Source organism: Equus przewalskii, chromosome 2, assembly GCF_037783145.1.
Source record: "Equus przewalskii isolate Varuska chromosome 2, EquPr2, whole genome shotgun sequence".
In the NCBI taxonomy this organism is placed as follows: Eukaryota; Metazoa; Chordata; class Mammalia; order Perissodactyla; family Equidae; genus Equus; species Equus przewalskii.
In genome coordinates, this window is record NC_091832.1 from 44,619,662 (window position 1) to 44,637,024 (window position 17,363).

Consider the following 17,363-nt stretch of genomic DNA (forward strand, 5'->3'; position numbering starts at 1 on the left):
ACGGCTTGTCCTCAGGGACAGCTGCCAGTGGTGGTGTTAATGTTGTTACTATGATTAGTTTGCTAGTTTTTCTCTTATTTGATGTGCTCTGATAGAGAAATCGGCAGCTTAGAACCCTCATTTTGAACACAGCCGTGCCTTTGGAAGAACTGGATTTCTCAATGCACAGATAATTTCCACTAAATTCTAATGATTTCCTGGGTTTGTAGCCCTGGAGAATTTTGAGGTGAAAGTAACTTGATTTATCAAATGTGAAGTAGTTTCTATCCCTTCTAGAGCTTTCACAACCTTCTTTTGAGGAAGGGATGAGCATGCTGTGAAGTCAGCAAGTCCTTTGGAAGAGAGTTGAAACCAGAGCAGCTGTTAGGCTGAGGGCCAATCCTTGGACCCTTTTGTGGATCGTGGTGAAGTCCCAGGCACTGAGATCATGCCTTGGGAGGAAAGAACAGCCCGGTGTGCAGCTCTCTGTTTCCAACAGTGAGAGACTCGAGGGAGGCTGAGTGTCTTGGGCTTCTTGGGGGAGCTGGTCTGGCTTGAGGGCCAGGAGCACAGAGTGTGGGCCAGATGCCTGCATTGGAGTCCTCCCTGTGTCTTGGGACAGTCACAGGCCTCCTCGAGAGGGTCACTTGGGTTAATGGGTCCAGTGCCCAGGACAGTGGCTGGCCCCAGTGACTGCTGTCGGTCAGCATCAGCCACTGTGCAGGGGTGAAGCCCTAGGCAACGGAAAGGCCTTGTTCTGAGCACCTTCTCTGTGGACCTGGGCCTGGGCAGAAGGGCTGGCAGGTTATCTTCCTATGTGGTTGGGACTGGGTTAATGCCCGCACATACCTGTCCGTGCAGCAGCCGTGTCCCAGGGCCCTCAGCCTGCATTCCAGGCCAGCCAGCCTGCATTTGAGTGATGTCCCAAGGCCCCGAGCCTGGCACTGATCGGGTGACCATTCAGTCTGTGGCCGCAGTGACAGTATAGTCCCAGGCAGTGCTGACTTGCGGCTGCATCTGTAGCTCAGGCGGTATCACCAGGGACCAGCCCTGCACCTCTCCCCTCTGCCTTCTGTGTGCAACCTAAAGTGACGTGCCACCCAGGATCCCCCCTCAGGGTAGCAGATTGGTGGCACTAGTCCCGTGTTCCATGTTGTCATCCCATTCCGGGTGCCTCGGAAGAGAGAGCTTTACTTTCCAGAACTTCCAGCAAAGGCTGATGGGTCTCCCTGCTCTGAATGGGTGGCGTGCTCATCCTTGAAGCGGTTCCTGGGCCTGCAGTGGGATTGGCTGCCTGGTGGGGTCTCAGAGATCCAGTAAGTGCCATCGGCCTTGTCTGCCTGGGTTCTGGCTTGATTAGGAAATAAGACAGGAGTGTGGCAGAGAGAGACCAAAATATCACATCTGCTTTACTGATGACTCTCGTTATTGGCAAAGCTCACACTGGAGAATTGGCTTGGATCTGTAGGCAGGGTGTTCCTAGTACCGAGCCTGGACTTGCTGACAGTCACCCAGTCAGGATGATGCCAGACAGCGGCAGGCGGCTCCACCAGTGGGGTCCTTCTTACACACCTTACCACCTGGCCGAGAGCAATGTGAGCGCCTGATGGTGTCTTCAGGCAGGTGGATCCCAAAAGGAAGAGGAGAGGGAGGGCAGGGCTATGCCTGCCTGGTTCATGCTCTCGAACTTTCTATCAGATAAGTCTCCCATCTACTATGGGGTGGACGGCGTTGGGGGGAGGGAGGCCAGGGGTGTCAGGCTCACAGCTTCCTCTGGGGTGTGGAGGGAGATGGCCAGGGGTCATCCTTCTCATGACCCAGGGTCACGCTGTCTCTACTCGTTGCTTTGAACCGTCTGGTTTATGGTAAACCTAGGAGTGGCTGTCACCGTGGCCCGCCCCCTGCAGTCAATCTAACGGGCCAGTCTTGGGTCCATTTTCACGTGGCCTCTGTCCTAGAGCCCTCAGTGTATTGTCCTGGGGCTGCTGTGCTGGTGAGCAGTATAGATTCTGTCCTCTCAACGTGGGGGGGCGGGTCAGAACTATGCCCTGTCTCAACGCAAGGTTGAAAAGCCACTCTCTGTTCTGTTTCTTATCTTAAATTACGTCTGGCCATGTCCAGCGCAGTCCGTCAGAGGTTCCACTCCATTGAGAGGCTCTAATTATAAAATGCCCACATAGGGAGGCCTCAGATGTGAGCATGACCACCCTCCCATTTTCAGATTCCCACGGGGAAATTAAAGGCTCAGCTTCAATCCCCTTGCTAGGGAAAGGTCATGGTTTGGGGTACTGGAAAGTCAATATCCAAAGGAATTTAAGTCAGAAATCAAATTTAGTCCTTACCTTTTGAGTTCAAGTCCAAAGCCATTCAGTCGGCCCCTGCCTTCTGATGTCTGGGCCTCCTCAGTGCTTGAAGGTCCTCAAAGCTGGGCCTGGCTGACTCCCCTGCATGGTGGTGGCCCCTTCTGGGTTTTAGATCTTGCAAAGCAGCCTCCAGTGGACCTCTCTGTTTGATATAAGGCACACAAGAAAAATAAGCCAATCTCCAGCCTCGAGAACACATCCAGGTGGCCACGCCCATTGAATCTCGGGGCATCTGAAGAAGGAGATGGACAGAGGACTCATGGCTGAGCCCTACCAAGGCTGCGTGTCACTTGGCTGGACCCTGACCCAGCCTGAGATCAGTTAGGTCCGGACGCATCCCCTCCCCGGACTCTGCTCGCAGACAGGATTCCTGCTGCCACACTGGGGACCTGGCCAGTGACCAGGTCGTCTGTCTTAGTTTTGAGGCCATTCTTTTCTCTTTTATTTGAAACCTCTGTTTTTAGTTCCCCACTGTGCCCAGGTACCAGCCTTACGGCTGTGGGGAGAGTTTCTGGTAGTTGGTGGTTATAGTCTCTTGGGAGCATGCAAAGCAGACCCTGGCTCCACCTGGATAGATGACCTGTGGCACAGAGAGAAGCCAGGAGTGCTCCCGTGGTCCTGCGCGGGGAGGGACAGGCGTGCCCCGTTCTCTGTCTGCAGCTGGAGGTGGTCCAGTTCCACCCAACCCACGAGCTGAGGAAGGGGGTGGTGCTGATTCCGGAAGAAATTTGGTGTTTGGGGAGGTAGGGGGAAGGTAGCTAGAAAACAGCCCTCGAGAAGGAGTGTGTACCCCAGGACTGTGGCTTTGGGTCAGGCCCTTATGTCCCGCAGGCTCAGCAGAGCGTCCGTGCACAGCACATGCGCGACCTGCAGGTCATCGCCGCCTACCGGGAGCGCACGAAGGCCGAGAGCATCACCAGCGCGCTGAGCCTGTCTATCACCACATGGCACACGCTCTATGCTACGCTGGGCACTGCCGAGTTCTTCGAGTTTGCTCTTAGGAACCCCCACAACATGCAGCACACAGTGACCATCGAGATGGACAACCCTGAGCTCAGGTGGGAGCACGAGGCGGCCGCTCCTCAGCCCGCAGTCGCAGCGGGGTCAGGTGGGGCGACTCTGAGCTCTGCCTGAAAGCTAAGCTGATTTCGTCCTTTGTGGGTCCTGCTGATTCTGGCTTTCGCCCACGTCCTCTGTGGACAGCCAGCTCTGAGTGGGTGGGGGGCATGTCCCTGCAGGGTACTTAGCAGGAGGAGCTTTTCCTCAGCATCGTGTCTCCCCCCACTCCAGCCTCATCCTGGACAGTCAGGAGTGGAGATACTTCAAAGAGGCCGCCAACCTGCACACGCCGGTGGAGGAGGACATGTTCCACCTGCAGGGTGGCCTCGCCCCCCAGCTCTTCCTGCGCCCCAGGGAGACCGCCCACATCCCCTTCAAATACCAGACCTTTTCCGTGGGCCAGCCAGCCTCCTCGCAGGTGGGGAAGGCCATTCCAACGCCAGATGGGCTTGTCAGCAGGCATACGGGGAGATCCCATTTGGCTAGCTACTGTTGGGAAATTGGGAGCCCTCTAACCGTTTGCCCGTGTCCGTCCTGTGCTGTTGTAGGCGGTTAGCCTTTGGCCATTGCCTGCTCCCCCTGTTCCTCCCATGCGCTCTGGCACCTGTGCTGCGTGCGGCAGCCCCAGGCGCTTCACTTTTCCTGCCTAAGTGGTGGGCCTCGGGAAAGGCTAGACCATCCCTCTGAGCTCTCTTTGCTAAACTGGTGAAAGAACCTTTCTTAAACCTCAGAAGAGGTAACGGGTTGAAACTTCCCAGCATGTCATACTCCCTGGTTAATGCTGTTCGTCCACCTCTTCCTGGAGTGTCCGCTCCTCTGCGTCAACGCAGAGACCGAGATGTCGTGTAAGGGATGTGGGTTGTGCGTGTGTGGCGTGTGTGATGGGGGAGGGTGCAGGGTGTGTGGGTTGTGCGTGTGGGTTGTGTGTGTGTGACGTGTGATGGGGGAGGGTGTAGGGTGTGTGGGTTGTGCGTGTGTGGCATGTGTGATGGGGGAGGGTGCAGGGTGTGTGGATTGTGCGTGTGGGTTGTATGTGTGTGGCATGTGTGATGGGGGAGGGTGTGGGGGTGTGGGTTGTGTGTGTGTGGCGTGTGTGATGGGGGAGGGTGCAGGGTGTGTGGGTTGTGCGTGTGGGTTGTGGGTGTGTGGCATGTGTGATGGGGGAGGGTGCAGGGTATGTGGGTTGTGTGTGTGTGGCATGTGTGATGGGGGAGGGTGTAGGGTGTGTGGGTTGTGTGTGTGTGGCATGTGTGATGGGGGAGGGTGCAGGGTGTGTGGGTTGTGCGTGTGTGGCGTGTGTGATGGGGGAGGGTGCAGGGGTGTGGGTTGTATGTGTGTGGCGTGTGTGATGGGGCAGGGTGCAGGGTGTGTGTTCATTTATTTGACCTTTTGAGGTCAGTCCTAGGGGTACTGAGCATCCCTTAAACGGGCCTGAGGGATTCCTAGAGGCTCACAGATTTCCATGCGCATCTTTGGATGAGCTTTTGGGATGAGAGGTGGAAAGGATGTGGTGAGGATGGTGGGCCTTTGGCTTCAGGCACAGCTGGGTTCCCCTGTCGGTCCGCCCTTCACGGCTGACTGCAGCTTCTGCTTCCTCTGTGGGGCACTGAGGCTGGTAAATAACCGTAGCCGCCCCGAGGGTTCCTGTGAGAGTAGATGAGACGCGGGAGCCCTGGCCCAGGGTGGCAGCTGTTCCTCCAGGAGAAGGAAGTGCCTGTCCCCAAGGACTGCATCTTGTGACCTGCTGTGCTGATTGGTTTCTCACAGGTGTCTGCTGAGCTGAGGTCTGAGAAGGGCGCAGATGCTGAATCGCCTTTGAAGTCCAGCACGATGCCCACTAAACATGCCAAGGTAAGGGGGCAGAAGACAACAGACGTTGGGGCCCGGATGTTCCTGAGGTCTTGCATCATGAGCCGTGTCCTCTGAGCAGACGGAGTGAAGTGTTCATGAGCTCCTCTGTTCCTGCGCCTCTGGGGCCTGGGCCTCCTGGACGGGAGGGGTGGGGGCGGGGCCCTTGGAGGTGAGCTTTTCATGTCCTAACAGGGCAGTGACAGCTTCAGCCAGATGCTGGTAGGCCCGCTGAGTGGGTGTCTGGTGTGGAAACATCTCCTTGGCAACTCTCTGCTGTGCAGTCCTTGGGCGCTCTGGGTGCGAGGCCAGCTGTCACAGCACGAGGCCACCACGCTCAGTTAGCCTCGCTCTTCCGACCCTGCTCCACGGCATTCCCGTGTCATGTGAAATCAGTGTGACGCGTGGAGGTTACTTCCTGGAAGTGAGACCTAATCCTCACGAACGCTCTAGGGGACGGCAAGCTTGCAAGGTGGACTGACCCACAGCCTGCCTGCCGTCGACTGTCCTCGGGAGGAGCTTGGGACACTGTCAGGTGATAGGAATTTCTGAAGCTTTTTTGTAGACATATGCCTTCTTTAGTAGGTTGAAAGTAAAAACAAAAACAACAAGACCTTCGCCTCCTGCCCCTGCCACCGAGAACAGATTTCGGTGCAGCCCCAGATGAGGAACTGGCTCCCGACTGCAGAGTCTCTCCAGGTGGCAGCCCTGTGCCCATGGCCCCATCACCAGTGAAAATTTGCTTGATTTTGTTTAAACATGGGGCCACAGCTTTGCCTCTGTCTAAGGAAGGGGTCAGCTCTTTATGTAGGGCTATAGATCGAATCCAAGAGCTAATACAATTTTCCTTACATGACTGGAGTTTGAAGGCGAACCCCAGAATTCTTTTGAGTTTACCCATGATTACTGCAGTGTGTGTCTAACCGATGCGGCCTTTCTTTAACCAGCGCGTGCCATTGTCACTGCCCCAGATTAGCAGCAAATCTCAGCGTCACCTGAGGTCCAGGCCACGCCCACTCGTCTTTTCACAGTTGGTTTGTTGGGGTCAGGGCCCGCTGTCCTTGGGGCTCTGTCGCTGGGGTCGCTGCGCATAGGCTGACCACCACGTCCCGGGCAGAGGCTGCAGTGGCTGGTGGTCCACGGTGGCGGTATGTGTTGCCCTCACTCCTTATTCCATCAGGGAGGAAGCAGTGCAGTTCTGCTCCCCCCTTTCTTCCTCGACTTATTAGCTGCGATCCTTCTATGAACAAGAACCCTGCCCAGCAGCAGTTTGGTTACTCTGAAATATACTTTATACCAGAAAGTCAGGATAGTCTTGGATTTTTTTCCCTTTCTGTTATCAGGTTTTCAAATATTGAGTTGTGGCCTAGTGACCTTCAGAGACGGTCAGTGTTTTGGAGTCTTGTTATGAACTCGCAATTTTGTATTTGCTCTATTGTCCACGGCAGGTGTTGGATGATGTAACTGCCCCCTCTTTCCGGCCACTGCCATCCCTTTCAAGTTAGCTCCTGGGCCTTTTTCTTTTTAGCTTTTTATTTTGCAGTCATCTCAAACTTACAGAAAAGTTACAAGAATAGGGCAAGAACTCCCATATATTATCTCCCCAGATCTGCCCACCGTTGATGCCTTAGCTTTGCCTCATCACTCTGTCTGTGTTTACCCATTTTTTGTCTGAACAATTTGAGAACAAGTTATCGACATAATGCCCCATTGCTCCATGAAACTTAGAGCTTGTATGTCCTGAAAATCAGGACACTCTTTTGCATAACCACAGCAGAGTCATGAAAATCAGGACCTGGACACCGATAGGTCTCGTCACAGACCCCGTCTGCACCTGACCAGATATCCCGGTCTTGGATCACTGACCTACCTGCCAGCTTCACGCGGTGTTTGGTGCTCCTCTCTGTAGTCTGGGACCACCCCCCCCCCCCCACCCCCCCCAGCCCCGAGCTTTCCTTGCCTCTCACAGCCTTGGTCTTTGGATGTGTAAAGCCAAGTTACCTTGCACGGTGTCCGTCAGTTGGGGTTTGTCTGAGTTGCTCATGATCAGGTTCAGGTTAGGCCTGTAGGGCAGGAATAGCACGGATGTTTTGCTGTGTTCTTCTCAGAACCTCTTATTGGGAGGGGTGCGATGTTGATTTGTTCTGTTGCCAGTGATGTTAGCTTTTTTAATTCGTTAGGATGGTGTCTCCCAGGCTTCTTCACCATAAAGTTAATTAAGGAGTATTTTATAGCTGATAATTAGAAAGTAATGAATAAGTATTTTGTCAGGAGATACTCTTAGATGATGTAAATGCCCTGCCCATCAAACGCTTGCCCTCTAGGTTTGCTGTCCCCTGGCGGTTCTTGCCGGAGTGAGTCAGCATGGTGGTTGCCTGTCGGCTGTTTTCACATTCCATCATTCCTTCTACACGCATTAGTTGGCATTCTAAGTAAGGTAGAGCTTTAGCTTCATCCCATTCATTTATTTATTTTTTGTACCCTTCTGGACCGTGAATTCTTTTTTTTCAATGGGTTATGATTTTTTACTGTCACCATTTGCTTTGCTGCTCATATTGTCCCTGACTCACCAGAGGCAGCCACTCAAGCTGGCTCCTGTGTCCTTTTGACATGGCCCTGTCATTCTTTGAGCACTTCCTTACTGCATGGCAAATAAGGTGTTCCAGAGTCATCTTGTGCTTTCCCTGCTCCATTTCTGGAATCAGCCGTTATCTAAGGTTCCTTTTAGTGGAGGATGGTATTTAGAAACCAAAGTCTGGGGGTTGGGCTTCTCGTCCCTCTTAGCAGAGAGCACTAAAGAGTGTGTGTCTGTGTGTACATATGTCTGTGCACAAACGTCTGCACCTTTCCATACATTTTGAAGGCCGTGAATTCACACCCGTGCTTCCAGCGCCAGAGCAGCCTCGCAGGGTTTGTTCCAGTTGCCCTGTCCCATGTTTGTAATTCCCATTTCTGTGAGTGAGGAACCTGGCTTGTGCTATCTTCAGTCTCTTTACCAGTTGCTCAGCTCCCCTGTAGGCAACCAGCTGCCAACCACACTGGTCAAATCCTTTTGCCCTGAGTAGTTGCATCACCAACTTGATACACAGCTAGATTTGCTTATTTGATTGTTTCAGTTTGTTCAATATATAGAGATCTTTCATTCGTTTTTCTTTCTTTTTTTTTTAAAGACACTTTTTTTGAGGAAGAATGGCCCTGAGCTAACATCTGTTGTCAATCTTCCTCTTTTTTCCCCTCCCCAAATCCCCAGTACATAGTTGTATATCCTAGTGGTAAGTCCTTCTCGTTCTTCTGTGTGGGATGCCGCCACAGCATGGCTTGGTGAGGGGTGTGTAGGTCTGTGCCCAGGATCCGAACCAGTTAACCCCAGGCTGCCGAAGCGGAGCGTGTGAACTTAACCACCACACCACAAGGCCGACCCCTCATTTTCCTTTTTGATCTTAGTTTTTTAACTAACTAAAAGCATTTACATAAGTCCAAAATCAAACTGTAAAATTGGATATATTCAGGAAGATCCTGCTTCCTTTGCTGCCACCCCCCATTCTGTCCTGTGTTGTGTGTGTGTGTATGCACATGTGTGCAAGTGCAGGGCACGAGTGTGGTCCTGAGACCACTTCCTCATCCTCGTTCACTCTCAGATCAGGGTCCACGTGTGGACGTCGTCGCTTATCGACCAGTGCCCTGTTGCTGGACTTTTGAGTTCTCACCTTTTCCTGTTACAAACAGTGTGGCAACAAATAGCTTATACACATACAATTTTGCTAAATGCCTCTCCCAAGGGGCTGGCTAACTTTTCACCGATTGGCCATTTTTAAAGCTTTTACTCACCTGTACAAATGTTGCCAACTCTTGTAGAACTTCTAAGCGTCCTAAAAACTGGAGAGGATATAAAAGTTGGGCCTGAGTCTTCCAGTTTTATTTGCAGATTCTCCAAAGGCAGGATCTCCATGGGTGTTGCCACTGTGCCGCTCTCAGTTTTGGAAAAAGGTTCAGCCCAGTGGGTTTCCCAGCTCACAGGTTCCTTGGGTTTCTGGTCCAGACGGCTTTCCTGGGTCCTCACGTCCTGCTGCCCACTCAGCTTCCTGGACCCTCGGCCACAGGAAACAGGCAGCCAAATGGCCACCCTCACAGCTTCCGTCCTGTGGGGGACCAACCGTGGCAATACAGGAAATGTGACGTGGGTGGTGGTCGTGCTGTGGAGAAAATAGAGCAGGGGGCGGTGGGCAGTCATCAGGACTTTGGACACTTGCGTCTGTAAGACTCTTTTTTCTTTAATCTGATGACTCATTTTAAGTCAGTGCACTATAGAGAAAGAAGTGTGTTTTGTAACCACAGTGGGCTGGCTGCAGCCTGTCCTTCCTCCAGCCCCCGCTGAGTAGCCCCGGGAAGACAGCTGATCAGGGCGCTGAGGAGGCAGAGACCATGCAGCTTTTGTTTTTGCTGAGGAAGGTTGTCCCTGAGCTAGCATCTGTGCCTGCCTTCCTCTGTTTTTTGTGTGGGACACCGCCACAGCATGGCTTGATGAGGGGTGCATAGGTTCCCGCCCGAGATCCGAACCTGCAAACTCTGGGCTGCCAAAGCAGAGTGTGAACTTAACCGCTGCACCACCGGGCTGTCCCCAACACAGGTTTTTTAACAGAGAGAACTTAGGATGAAGCATTACAACTAGGTATAACGTTGTTAACCAGGCCACTGGAAGAGTGAAACCAGAACTTTGTTTCAAGGAGGTAGAGACGGCAGGAAGCAACTATCTGCCACTCTTAGTGCCAGGAACAAAGGGACGAAGCTGGAAGTAATGACCCAGGCCTCCGAGGAGGGGCAATGGCCGCTGGCAGCGTCCTGCTGGGGAGCCGTGAGGCTGGGTCTGCGGTGCTGACATGTGGATCCACGTCCTGCCGTGGGAGGAGCTGCAGCTGCTGGGACAAGGCCGGGCTGCCGGGGTGGCCGACAGGAGGGCAGCAGACAGGCGGGACGGCCCCGCTTCATGCCTGAGCCTGCCCTTGCCCTGTGGTCAGAACTTCCAGGAGCGGCTGGTGGAGAGAAACGTGGTCTGCAGGGGCCCCGTCCTGAGAGCAGTGCAGGGCGGGCGTGGGATAGAGCCCTGTTCATAACGGGCACAACAGCTAAATGAACGGTCATTTTAGAATCGGAGTCTCGGCAGAGCGGTGGGATTCTGACTGACACGTGTCAGGGCCCAGATGACGGGAACAGGGCCATGGTTGAGGGAGCCTCTCTCCCAGCCGGAACACGAGGTCGATGAGCACACAGCAGGTGTGGAAACAGACCTGCACTGGAACAGCTCCCACGTGCAGCTCCAAAAAGGCCACACCAAACACAGTGTTGCTCAAAGATCCAAGGTGGGAAGACAGCGAAGACAGCCAGGGACAGCGACCACAGAGTTCAGGAGGGCGACTTCCTCGGGCGGGGCGGGCGGGGCTGGGGGCACAGAGAGCTGGGCGGCATCGACGGCTTGCCCCTTGCAGGCGGGGACGTGAGTTCAGGGGGGCTGTCTGAAGTTGTGACTTCAGCTTATTTTTACCTCTGTGTTCCTGCGTGTATGCACATGTAAAAGATTCCTTAGTAAAACGTACCGAAGTAGAGGAATGTCCCTCCCACGTGGAAGGTTTGTCTGGTGGCTGGAGTTTGGCGTCGAGGTGGAAAGGTTGCCTGGTCTCAGAGGTCAGGCTCTGTGTACCCCCTCATTCCTGGGCCTACAGAGCTCACTGGGCCAGACTGAGTCATGGAATAAAGGTACCTGTTCTATCAGTTGTCCAAATTAGGACCTCTTTTGGACAAGTAAGTTTTTTAGTAACTTTTTTTGAAAAAGGAAGTTTCTATTTCTAGCCCTTTGGGTTTGGGCTCAGCCTCCTTTTATGGTCTGGAATCAAAGAGCTCATGCTAATGTGCTCTGTTACAACCCATGAGGACCTGGTCCAGATCCTTCTGGAATGACTTCCCAGCACACACACAGCAGGCGTGTAGGAAGGTGGAATTATGGCTGCAGTAGCGTTTGACTTTGGGCCTGGAAACCTCTTCGCTGGCATCCTTGGCATGTGCTTTACTTATAAGAAATAGCAGCCACAGGAGGTGTGGTACACGAGTGAGAGGAGCATGTCCGCATGTGAACCCTTTGTTGGGTGTCGTCCCCTTGATTTGGGCACCTGCTGCTGAATGGTCTGTTCCCGCTTCTGACGATGCCTGTCCTTCCCCCTCATGGGGTGAGTGGACCCCAGGAGACCCCTGTCCCTATCTGTGGAAGGAGGCGCCGCACACACGGCTGCCCGCGAGCCGTTGTGCCGGCTCTGATGCCAGCCCTGTCTGCTCTCTCGACAGGTCTTGTTCCGGGCGAGCGGCGGCAAGCCCATCGCCGTGCTCTGCCTGACGGTGGAGCCCCAGCCCCATGTCGTGGACCAGGTCTTCCGCTTCTACCACCCGGAGCTCACCTTCCTGAAGAAGGCTATCCGCCTGCCGCCCTGGCACACACTTCCAGGCAGGTCCCGTCTGACCCTGAGGCTGGCGGGTTCAACAGATGGGAAAAAGCTTTTCCCCAAGGGTGACAAGTGGCATTGCCCTGTCATGCTCTTCCTCCAACAACATGTGACACATCTGTAAATTCTGCCACCTGCCTTTATTGTTTGAAATGGCTGCCCTCTCAACCTCCTCTGAGAGGACAAGTGTGACCTTGGCCAGCTGATTCCACCCTCCTCACATCCACAGCCCAGGGTTAGGCCCAGGGACACTCGCTCCCTCCACCTGCTGACTCACTGATGGTCTGTCTGTGCCCTTTGGAACAGAACGAGGTCTTTTTCCTCTGGCACGTGCTCTGTGGCATTTGCGTTTCTCCTTTTGCCTTAATCCCCGAGGAGGCGGCTAGAGCAGGAGCGCGGGTCCATGCGGGCGTGTGCTGGGCAGGGGCATCACCTCCCGCCGGGCGTCTGTTAAGCTCCTATGACGCCCAGGCCTGTCCGGCAAAGACGTTTGTCTTGCTCTCCTCTCTCCAGGCGCGCCCGTGGGCAGGCCCGGCGAGGACCCCCCAATCCACGTCCGCTGCAGCGACCCGAACGTCGTCTGTGAGACCCAGGATGTGGTGAGCTCTCTCAGCCCCACCTCGGGCCACCTTCCCAGCAGGGCATGGCCGTCGGCGCCCGTGTCTCCGGCTGCCCCTTCGCTGTGTGTCTGGGGAAATGCTTTCTCTCTAAGGTGCCAGAGGGCTGTTTTGACACCCTTGTGAGAGCTTTATGAATGAGTTTTCATTTTTCCTGCAAGCAGATCAGTTCCTTGATTGTCTGAATTAAGATTGAAAAGAGGCGTGAGGTAAAGTGAGTGGTAATTATGGCGCTTATTAATTGCCATTGTGTAAAGAATAACGGCCGTAATTGTATTATGACTGGTTAGGAAAGTGGAGAAATCTCCTGCAGAATTTAACGGTTGAACTTAATATAAAATTAAGAAGTTAATGGTTTTCTCTCTTTTATAGTGAAAAAAATAGGGAGTTCTGAGTAGTACAGGAAATGAAAAATGTGTTGAGGGGGAGGGAGCCCGGTTCACGCCTGGTTTTGCTTCTGTGGACTTAGGGGCCAGGGGCCAAATGGGGACGGTGGTGTTTGCATGACGTGCCCCGCTGTCTGGCAGGGCCCCGGGGAGCCGCGGGACGTGTTCCTGAAGGTCGCTAGCGGGCCAAGCCCAGAGAGCAAGGATTTCTTTGTCACCATTTATGCGTGAGTGTGCGAACCCCTGCCGTCTGGGGTCGGGGGAGCCGAGGGGGAAGTGGGCTGCGGGCTGTGGGAGGGCTGCCGGGGGCTGCATGGGGGCGCTGCTGGGGGGCTGTGGGGGGCTGCGTGGGGGGTGCTGCGGGGGCTGCTGCAGCCTGTGGGGGGGCTACTGTGGGCTGTGGGGGGGCTGCCAGGGGGCCAGGGGCCTGCGAGGGCGCTGCTGGGGGGCTGCGGGGTCAGTGGGTTCTTTGTAAACTCGTGGTGGGAGAGGTGGGCTCTCGCTGGGTGAGGTGAGACTCTAGGGCCTTGCAGAGGGCTCCCTCTGCTCAGGCTGCACCAACAGCCTGAGGGACGCGCTCCAGCCTACGAGGAGAGAAACTTGGGCAGCTTCTGCCCTTCACGAGTGCCCGGGACTGACTGGGCACCCTTGTCATCGAGTCTGAGGGCAGCTAAGCAGAGGCCCCCCAGGGGAGACGGAGGTCTTACCTCTGACGCTGAAGACTGTCTATAAACCGCCCCTTCACCTCTCACCGGCTGAAGTGACGCCCGTCCCTGACCTTTTCCTCACAAGTCGTATCTCCCAGCCCTTTGAACTCTTGAAAACTGGCACATTTTGTACAGCCTCCCAGGGCGGGGCAAACACTTGCTTTCAGTGCGCCTCACGGGCTGTGTGGACGCGGCAGAGTGGAGTCCTCGCAACGACCCCCTGGGGAGCATCACTGGCCCACTGCACAGCTCAGAGCTGGCGTCCGAGGGCACTGGGCGGCCCAAGTGGGGCTTCTGCGCCCAGGCCTGTGCCACATCTAAACCCACGTTCTCTCCCATCCCGTGCAGCCCACAAGCTTTGCCTCAGACCCGGTTTGGAGTTTGGGGTTTCAGCTGGCAGAGGTTGCATATCTGGCCAAGGCCCACATTGTCACTCACCCGAGGTGGCCCCGTGCAGTCAAGGCCACGTATAAGCCACAGCCCCGCCTGAGAGTCCTCTGGTTAGTGGGGGAGGTAGCTGTGCAGGGTGACAGCAGCTGTGCCCCAGGCCTGCTTCCTGGGCACCCCATCCTCCCGGCTCCCGGCTTCTCCCTCACAGTTGGTGCCGCTGTCCTCACCAGTGCTGCACGTGGCTTCTGTCTCGTTCAGGGATCGCTGGCTGGCGACGCCCATCCAGATATGGCAGGTCCACCTCCACTCCCTGCAGCGCGTGGACGTCTCCTGTGTCACAGGCCAGCGGACCCGCCTGTCCCTTGTCCTTCGGGGTACACAGGCAGTTAGGAACGTGAGAGCTTTCACTTCGCACCCCCAGGAGCTGACGGTATGGCTTTCTGGGGGCTGTTGGTCACTGAGGTGTTCTCAGGCCTCTCTGTCCTCACCCCACCCTTGGGACGGACTGGACGCGGTGGGGCAGGATGCTGGAAATTGAGCTGCAGCTCAGGGGTTGGTCCCAAGGACAGCCTTCGAGCACTTCAAGATTAAGATACTCTGGCAGAGTCTTCATTCAGATTGCCTTTATTAGCTATGCCGTCATGGGATGAGTGACATATAAAGCTCTGAAGGCCAATTTTTAGAATTATTGGAAGGTAAATATTAATAGTAACTCTGGAATTCGTGCTGCCACAATTGGACGTCTGGATAATGAGGGCAATGCAGACTCCCTGCCAGGGAGCCAGGCTCCGAGCCTGGTGAACGCCCGCTGCTGAGGCAGCTCTGGCACTTAGGGGACCGTTGCCATGTGAGAGGGGGACTTGTCCAGCACAGACTGTGACACGCCGTGGTGCTGGCACTGATGGCAAGGTGGGGTCTGGCGTCAGATCTGCATTTTCACTTGGGCCCCTCTGACCTCGCGCAGGCCATGTGGCCCCCCCAGAACAGGCTGTCACCCCCAAACAACGGGGGAGCCCTTAGGATTCTCTCGGTCCACTGGGCTGCAGGTGCCCAGGAAGCCCCTCGTGTGCACCGTGTAAGAGGCTGTGTCCCAACCTGCTTCTTTCTGTTGTCCTTGAAGACGGATCCCAAAGGTGTCTTCGTGCTGCCACCTCATGGGGTGCAGGACCTGCACGTGAGTGTGAGGCCCTGCCGGGCGGGCAGCCGGTTCGTCCACCTCAACCTGGTCGACGTGGACTACCACCAGCTGGTGGCCTCGTGGCTCGTCTGCCTCTCCTGCCGCACGCCGCTTATTTCTAAGGTCTGGAGGGGTGGTGTGCGCAGGCCACATGGTACGGGTGTGTCACCTGGTCCCATGACCCAGGCCTGCCTGGATTCAGGCTGGCGTTTCCTCCTCCATCCTCTGTGGCTCTGGGATTGGGTGGGGGGTTCCCTCTGTCCTGTGAGCCCCCTCAGTTGGGAGCTCAGAGGGCTCGTCTGTCATATTTCCGGAGATGTCCAGTGTCTGGGGGCCCCAGTGCAGAGCAGGCTCCGGAAGTGCCGGGAGAAGGAGCCCACAGCCGAGTCCTGCCCTCCCCTCCCCCCACAGGCCTTTGAGATCACGCTGGCTGCCGGGGATGGGAAGGGCGCCAACAAGCGGATCACCTACACCAACCCCTACCCCTCCCGCAGGACCTACCACCTGCACAGCGACCACCCTGAGCTGCTGCAGTTCAAGGAGGACTCCTTCCAGGTGCGGGCCGGTGCTGTGCGCGCCTGGGCACGGGGCGCGGCCTCGAGGCGTGGCACCGGAGGTGGGGTCAACAGGCAGTTAGGAGCAGTTCCGTCAAGAAGTCCAGGGGGGCGAGCGTCGCGCCTCCGCTCTGGGTTCTAGGCACGGTTATGGGGCGGCTGGTGACCCACCGTCCGTGGTTTCTCGATAGTTTTACCCAGAACTGTCCGGGACGTTTGCCCTGCGTCCTCGGTGAATGTTTTAGGGAGGTGCAGCAGGCGCAGACCGTTGGTCAGTGGGGGTGTCTTCGGTTGGGAAGCGTCCCCCGAGGGCGTGGGGCGTAGCATGTCGGGTTTCACAGTGACACAGGAGGTTCAGTCCAGAACATGAGTGTGCTGGAGTCTGCAAGGCTCGGCGCTGCCAGGCTGCCCTCCCCGGCGCTGAAGGCCGGAGCTTGGGAGTAAAGTCTCAGCCACGTGATCCGCTGTGCTGCCAAAATACAGGTGTGCGTACATACAAGTTTCTGGAAGACAGATGAGCGCCCGGGGGTTGCTAGGATGTTGATGCTTGTTTCCAGGTTGCAGGAGGAGAGACCTACACGATCGGCCTGCGGTTTGCGCCCAGTCAGAGAGCCGGGGAGGAGGAGGTTCTGATTTACATCAACGACCACGAAGACAAGAACGAGGAGACGTTCTGCGTGAAGGTCGTGTATCAGTAGGGGCGCCCGGCCCCGCGAGGCCCCCTGCGGCTGTCGACCCTTCTCCCCTCAGCTCACCTGCCCGCTGACCCGTGAACTTGGCCGAGGCAGGACGGGATCACCGTGCCCCCGACCGTTTGCGGTGCCTGAGTGCAGTCAAGCTGCTGCGGCACCAACCGTCCTCAGGCGGGAAGGCAGCCGCGGGTGCACGAGCCCGTTTCACGCAGGAGACTGTCACTGTCTGCAGCGCTTTGATTTCCTTTTAGCAAAGTGTATTTTATGAATCATCTTAACTGATAAAATTATGTTTTCTTACTGGATTTTGTACAAATATGTTATTTGCTATATTTTGTACTGGTATTATTTCGTATCTTTTTTTAAAGTTATATGTGAAACATTAAACTTCTATATATTTTCTCTTTGACAGTTTCCTTGAGTGTTTTCTACTGTTTTCACCACTGTCAGGGGTTTTCCGTCTACAGCAGAAGCTTGGTTTTCCCTTGAGGACACCGTGGCTGAGGGACAGTCAGGTGGCCTGTGGCCTCCGGGAGAGTCTGCTCAGGCTGACCTGGGGGAGGGGGCGACTCTGACCTCTGCTTCTTTGTCACATCTCCTTCTCTGACTCTGCCCCCACCTCCCTCTCGGAAGGATCCTTGTGATGACACTGTGGCCACCTGGAAAATCCAGGAGAAGCACTCCGTCTCCAGATCCTTCATCCAATCCCAGCCTCAGTCCCCTTTCCCCTGTCAGGTCACAGAGTCCCAGGTGCCAGAGGTCAGGACTGGGACACCTGGGGGGCATCATTCTGCCCACCACAGTCCCATTGGCTAGAACCTAGTCACATGGCCGCACCCAGCTCCAGGGGGTCTGGGAAATGTCCGCCTTCTTTCAGGTGGTTGTGTGTCTGGGTGACTTGGGGTGTGGATCGCTGAGCAGGCCTTGGGGGACGAGCAGCAGTCTTGGCCACAACGTTGCTGGCCACAGGGGGACGTGGTGGGCGAGTGGAGAGAATGTCAGGGGATAGACACAGTGGGGTGAGGGGGAAGGGTGGCCTCTGTGGGGATGGCTGATGCCGTGGGTGAAGGGAGATGGTCTTTGTGCCCCTGGAGCATCTTTAC

General features: G+C 55.6%; 1 protein-coding gene across 29 annotated transcripts in view; it reads left to right on the forward strand.

Annotated features, from left to right (window-relative positions):
* The window catches only part of NPHP4 (nephrocystin 4), a 129,080-nt gene extending 112,414 nt beyond the window's left edge, over positions 1-16,666 (forward strand). For 28 of the 29 annotated variants that reach the window (XM_070611030.1, XM_070611032.1, XM_070611033.1 and 25 more), the window contains 10 exons: positions 3,174-3,400; positions 3,633-3,819; positions 5,169-5,252; positions 11,583-11,739; positions 12,251-12,336; positions 12,882-12,967; positions 14,096-14,267; positions 14,958-15,137; positions 15,426-15,569; positions 16,126-16,666. In XM_070611030.1, coding sequence (XP_070467131.1) covers positions 3,174-3,400; positions 3,633-3,819; positions 5,169-5,252; positions 11,583-11,739; positions 12,251-12,336; positions 12,882-12,967; positions 14,096-14,267; positions 14,958-15,137; positions 15,426-15,569; positions 16,126-16,266 — 1,464 coding nt within the window. In that variant the 3' untranslated portion in view covers positions 16,267-16,666. Of the gene's footprint in view, positions 1-3,173; positions 3,401-3,632; positions 3,820-5,168; positions 5,253-11,582; positions 11,740-12,250; positions 12,337-12,823; positions 12,968-14,095; positions 14,268-14,957; positions 15,138-15,425; positions 15,570-16,125 lie in introns of all 29 variants that reach the window. The other variant, XR_011537610.1, reaches the window with a different exon arrangement.
* The last annotated feature ends 697 nt before the right edge of the window (positions 16,667-17,363 follow it).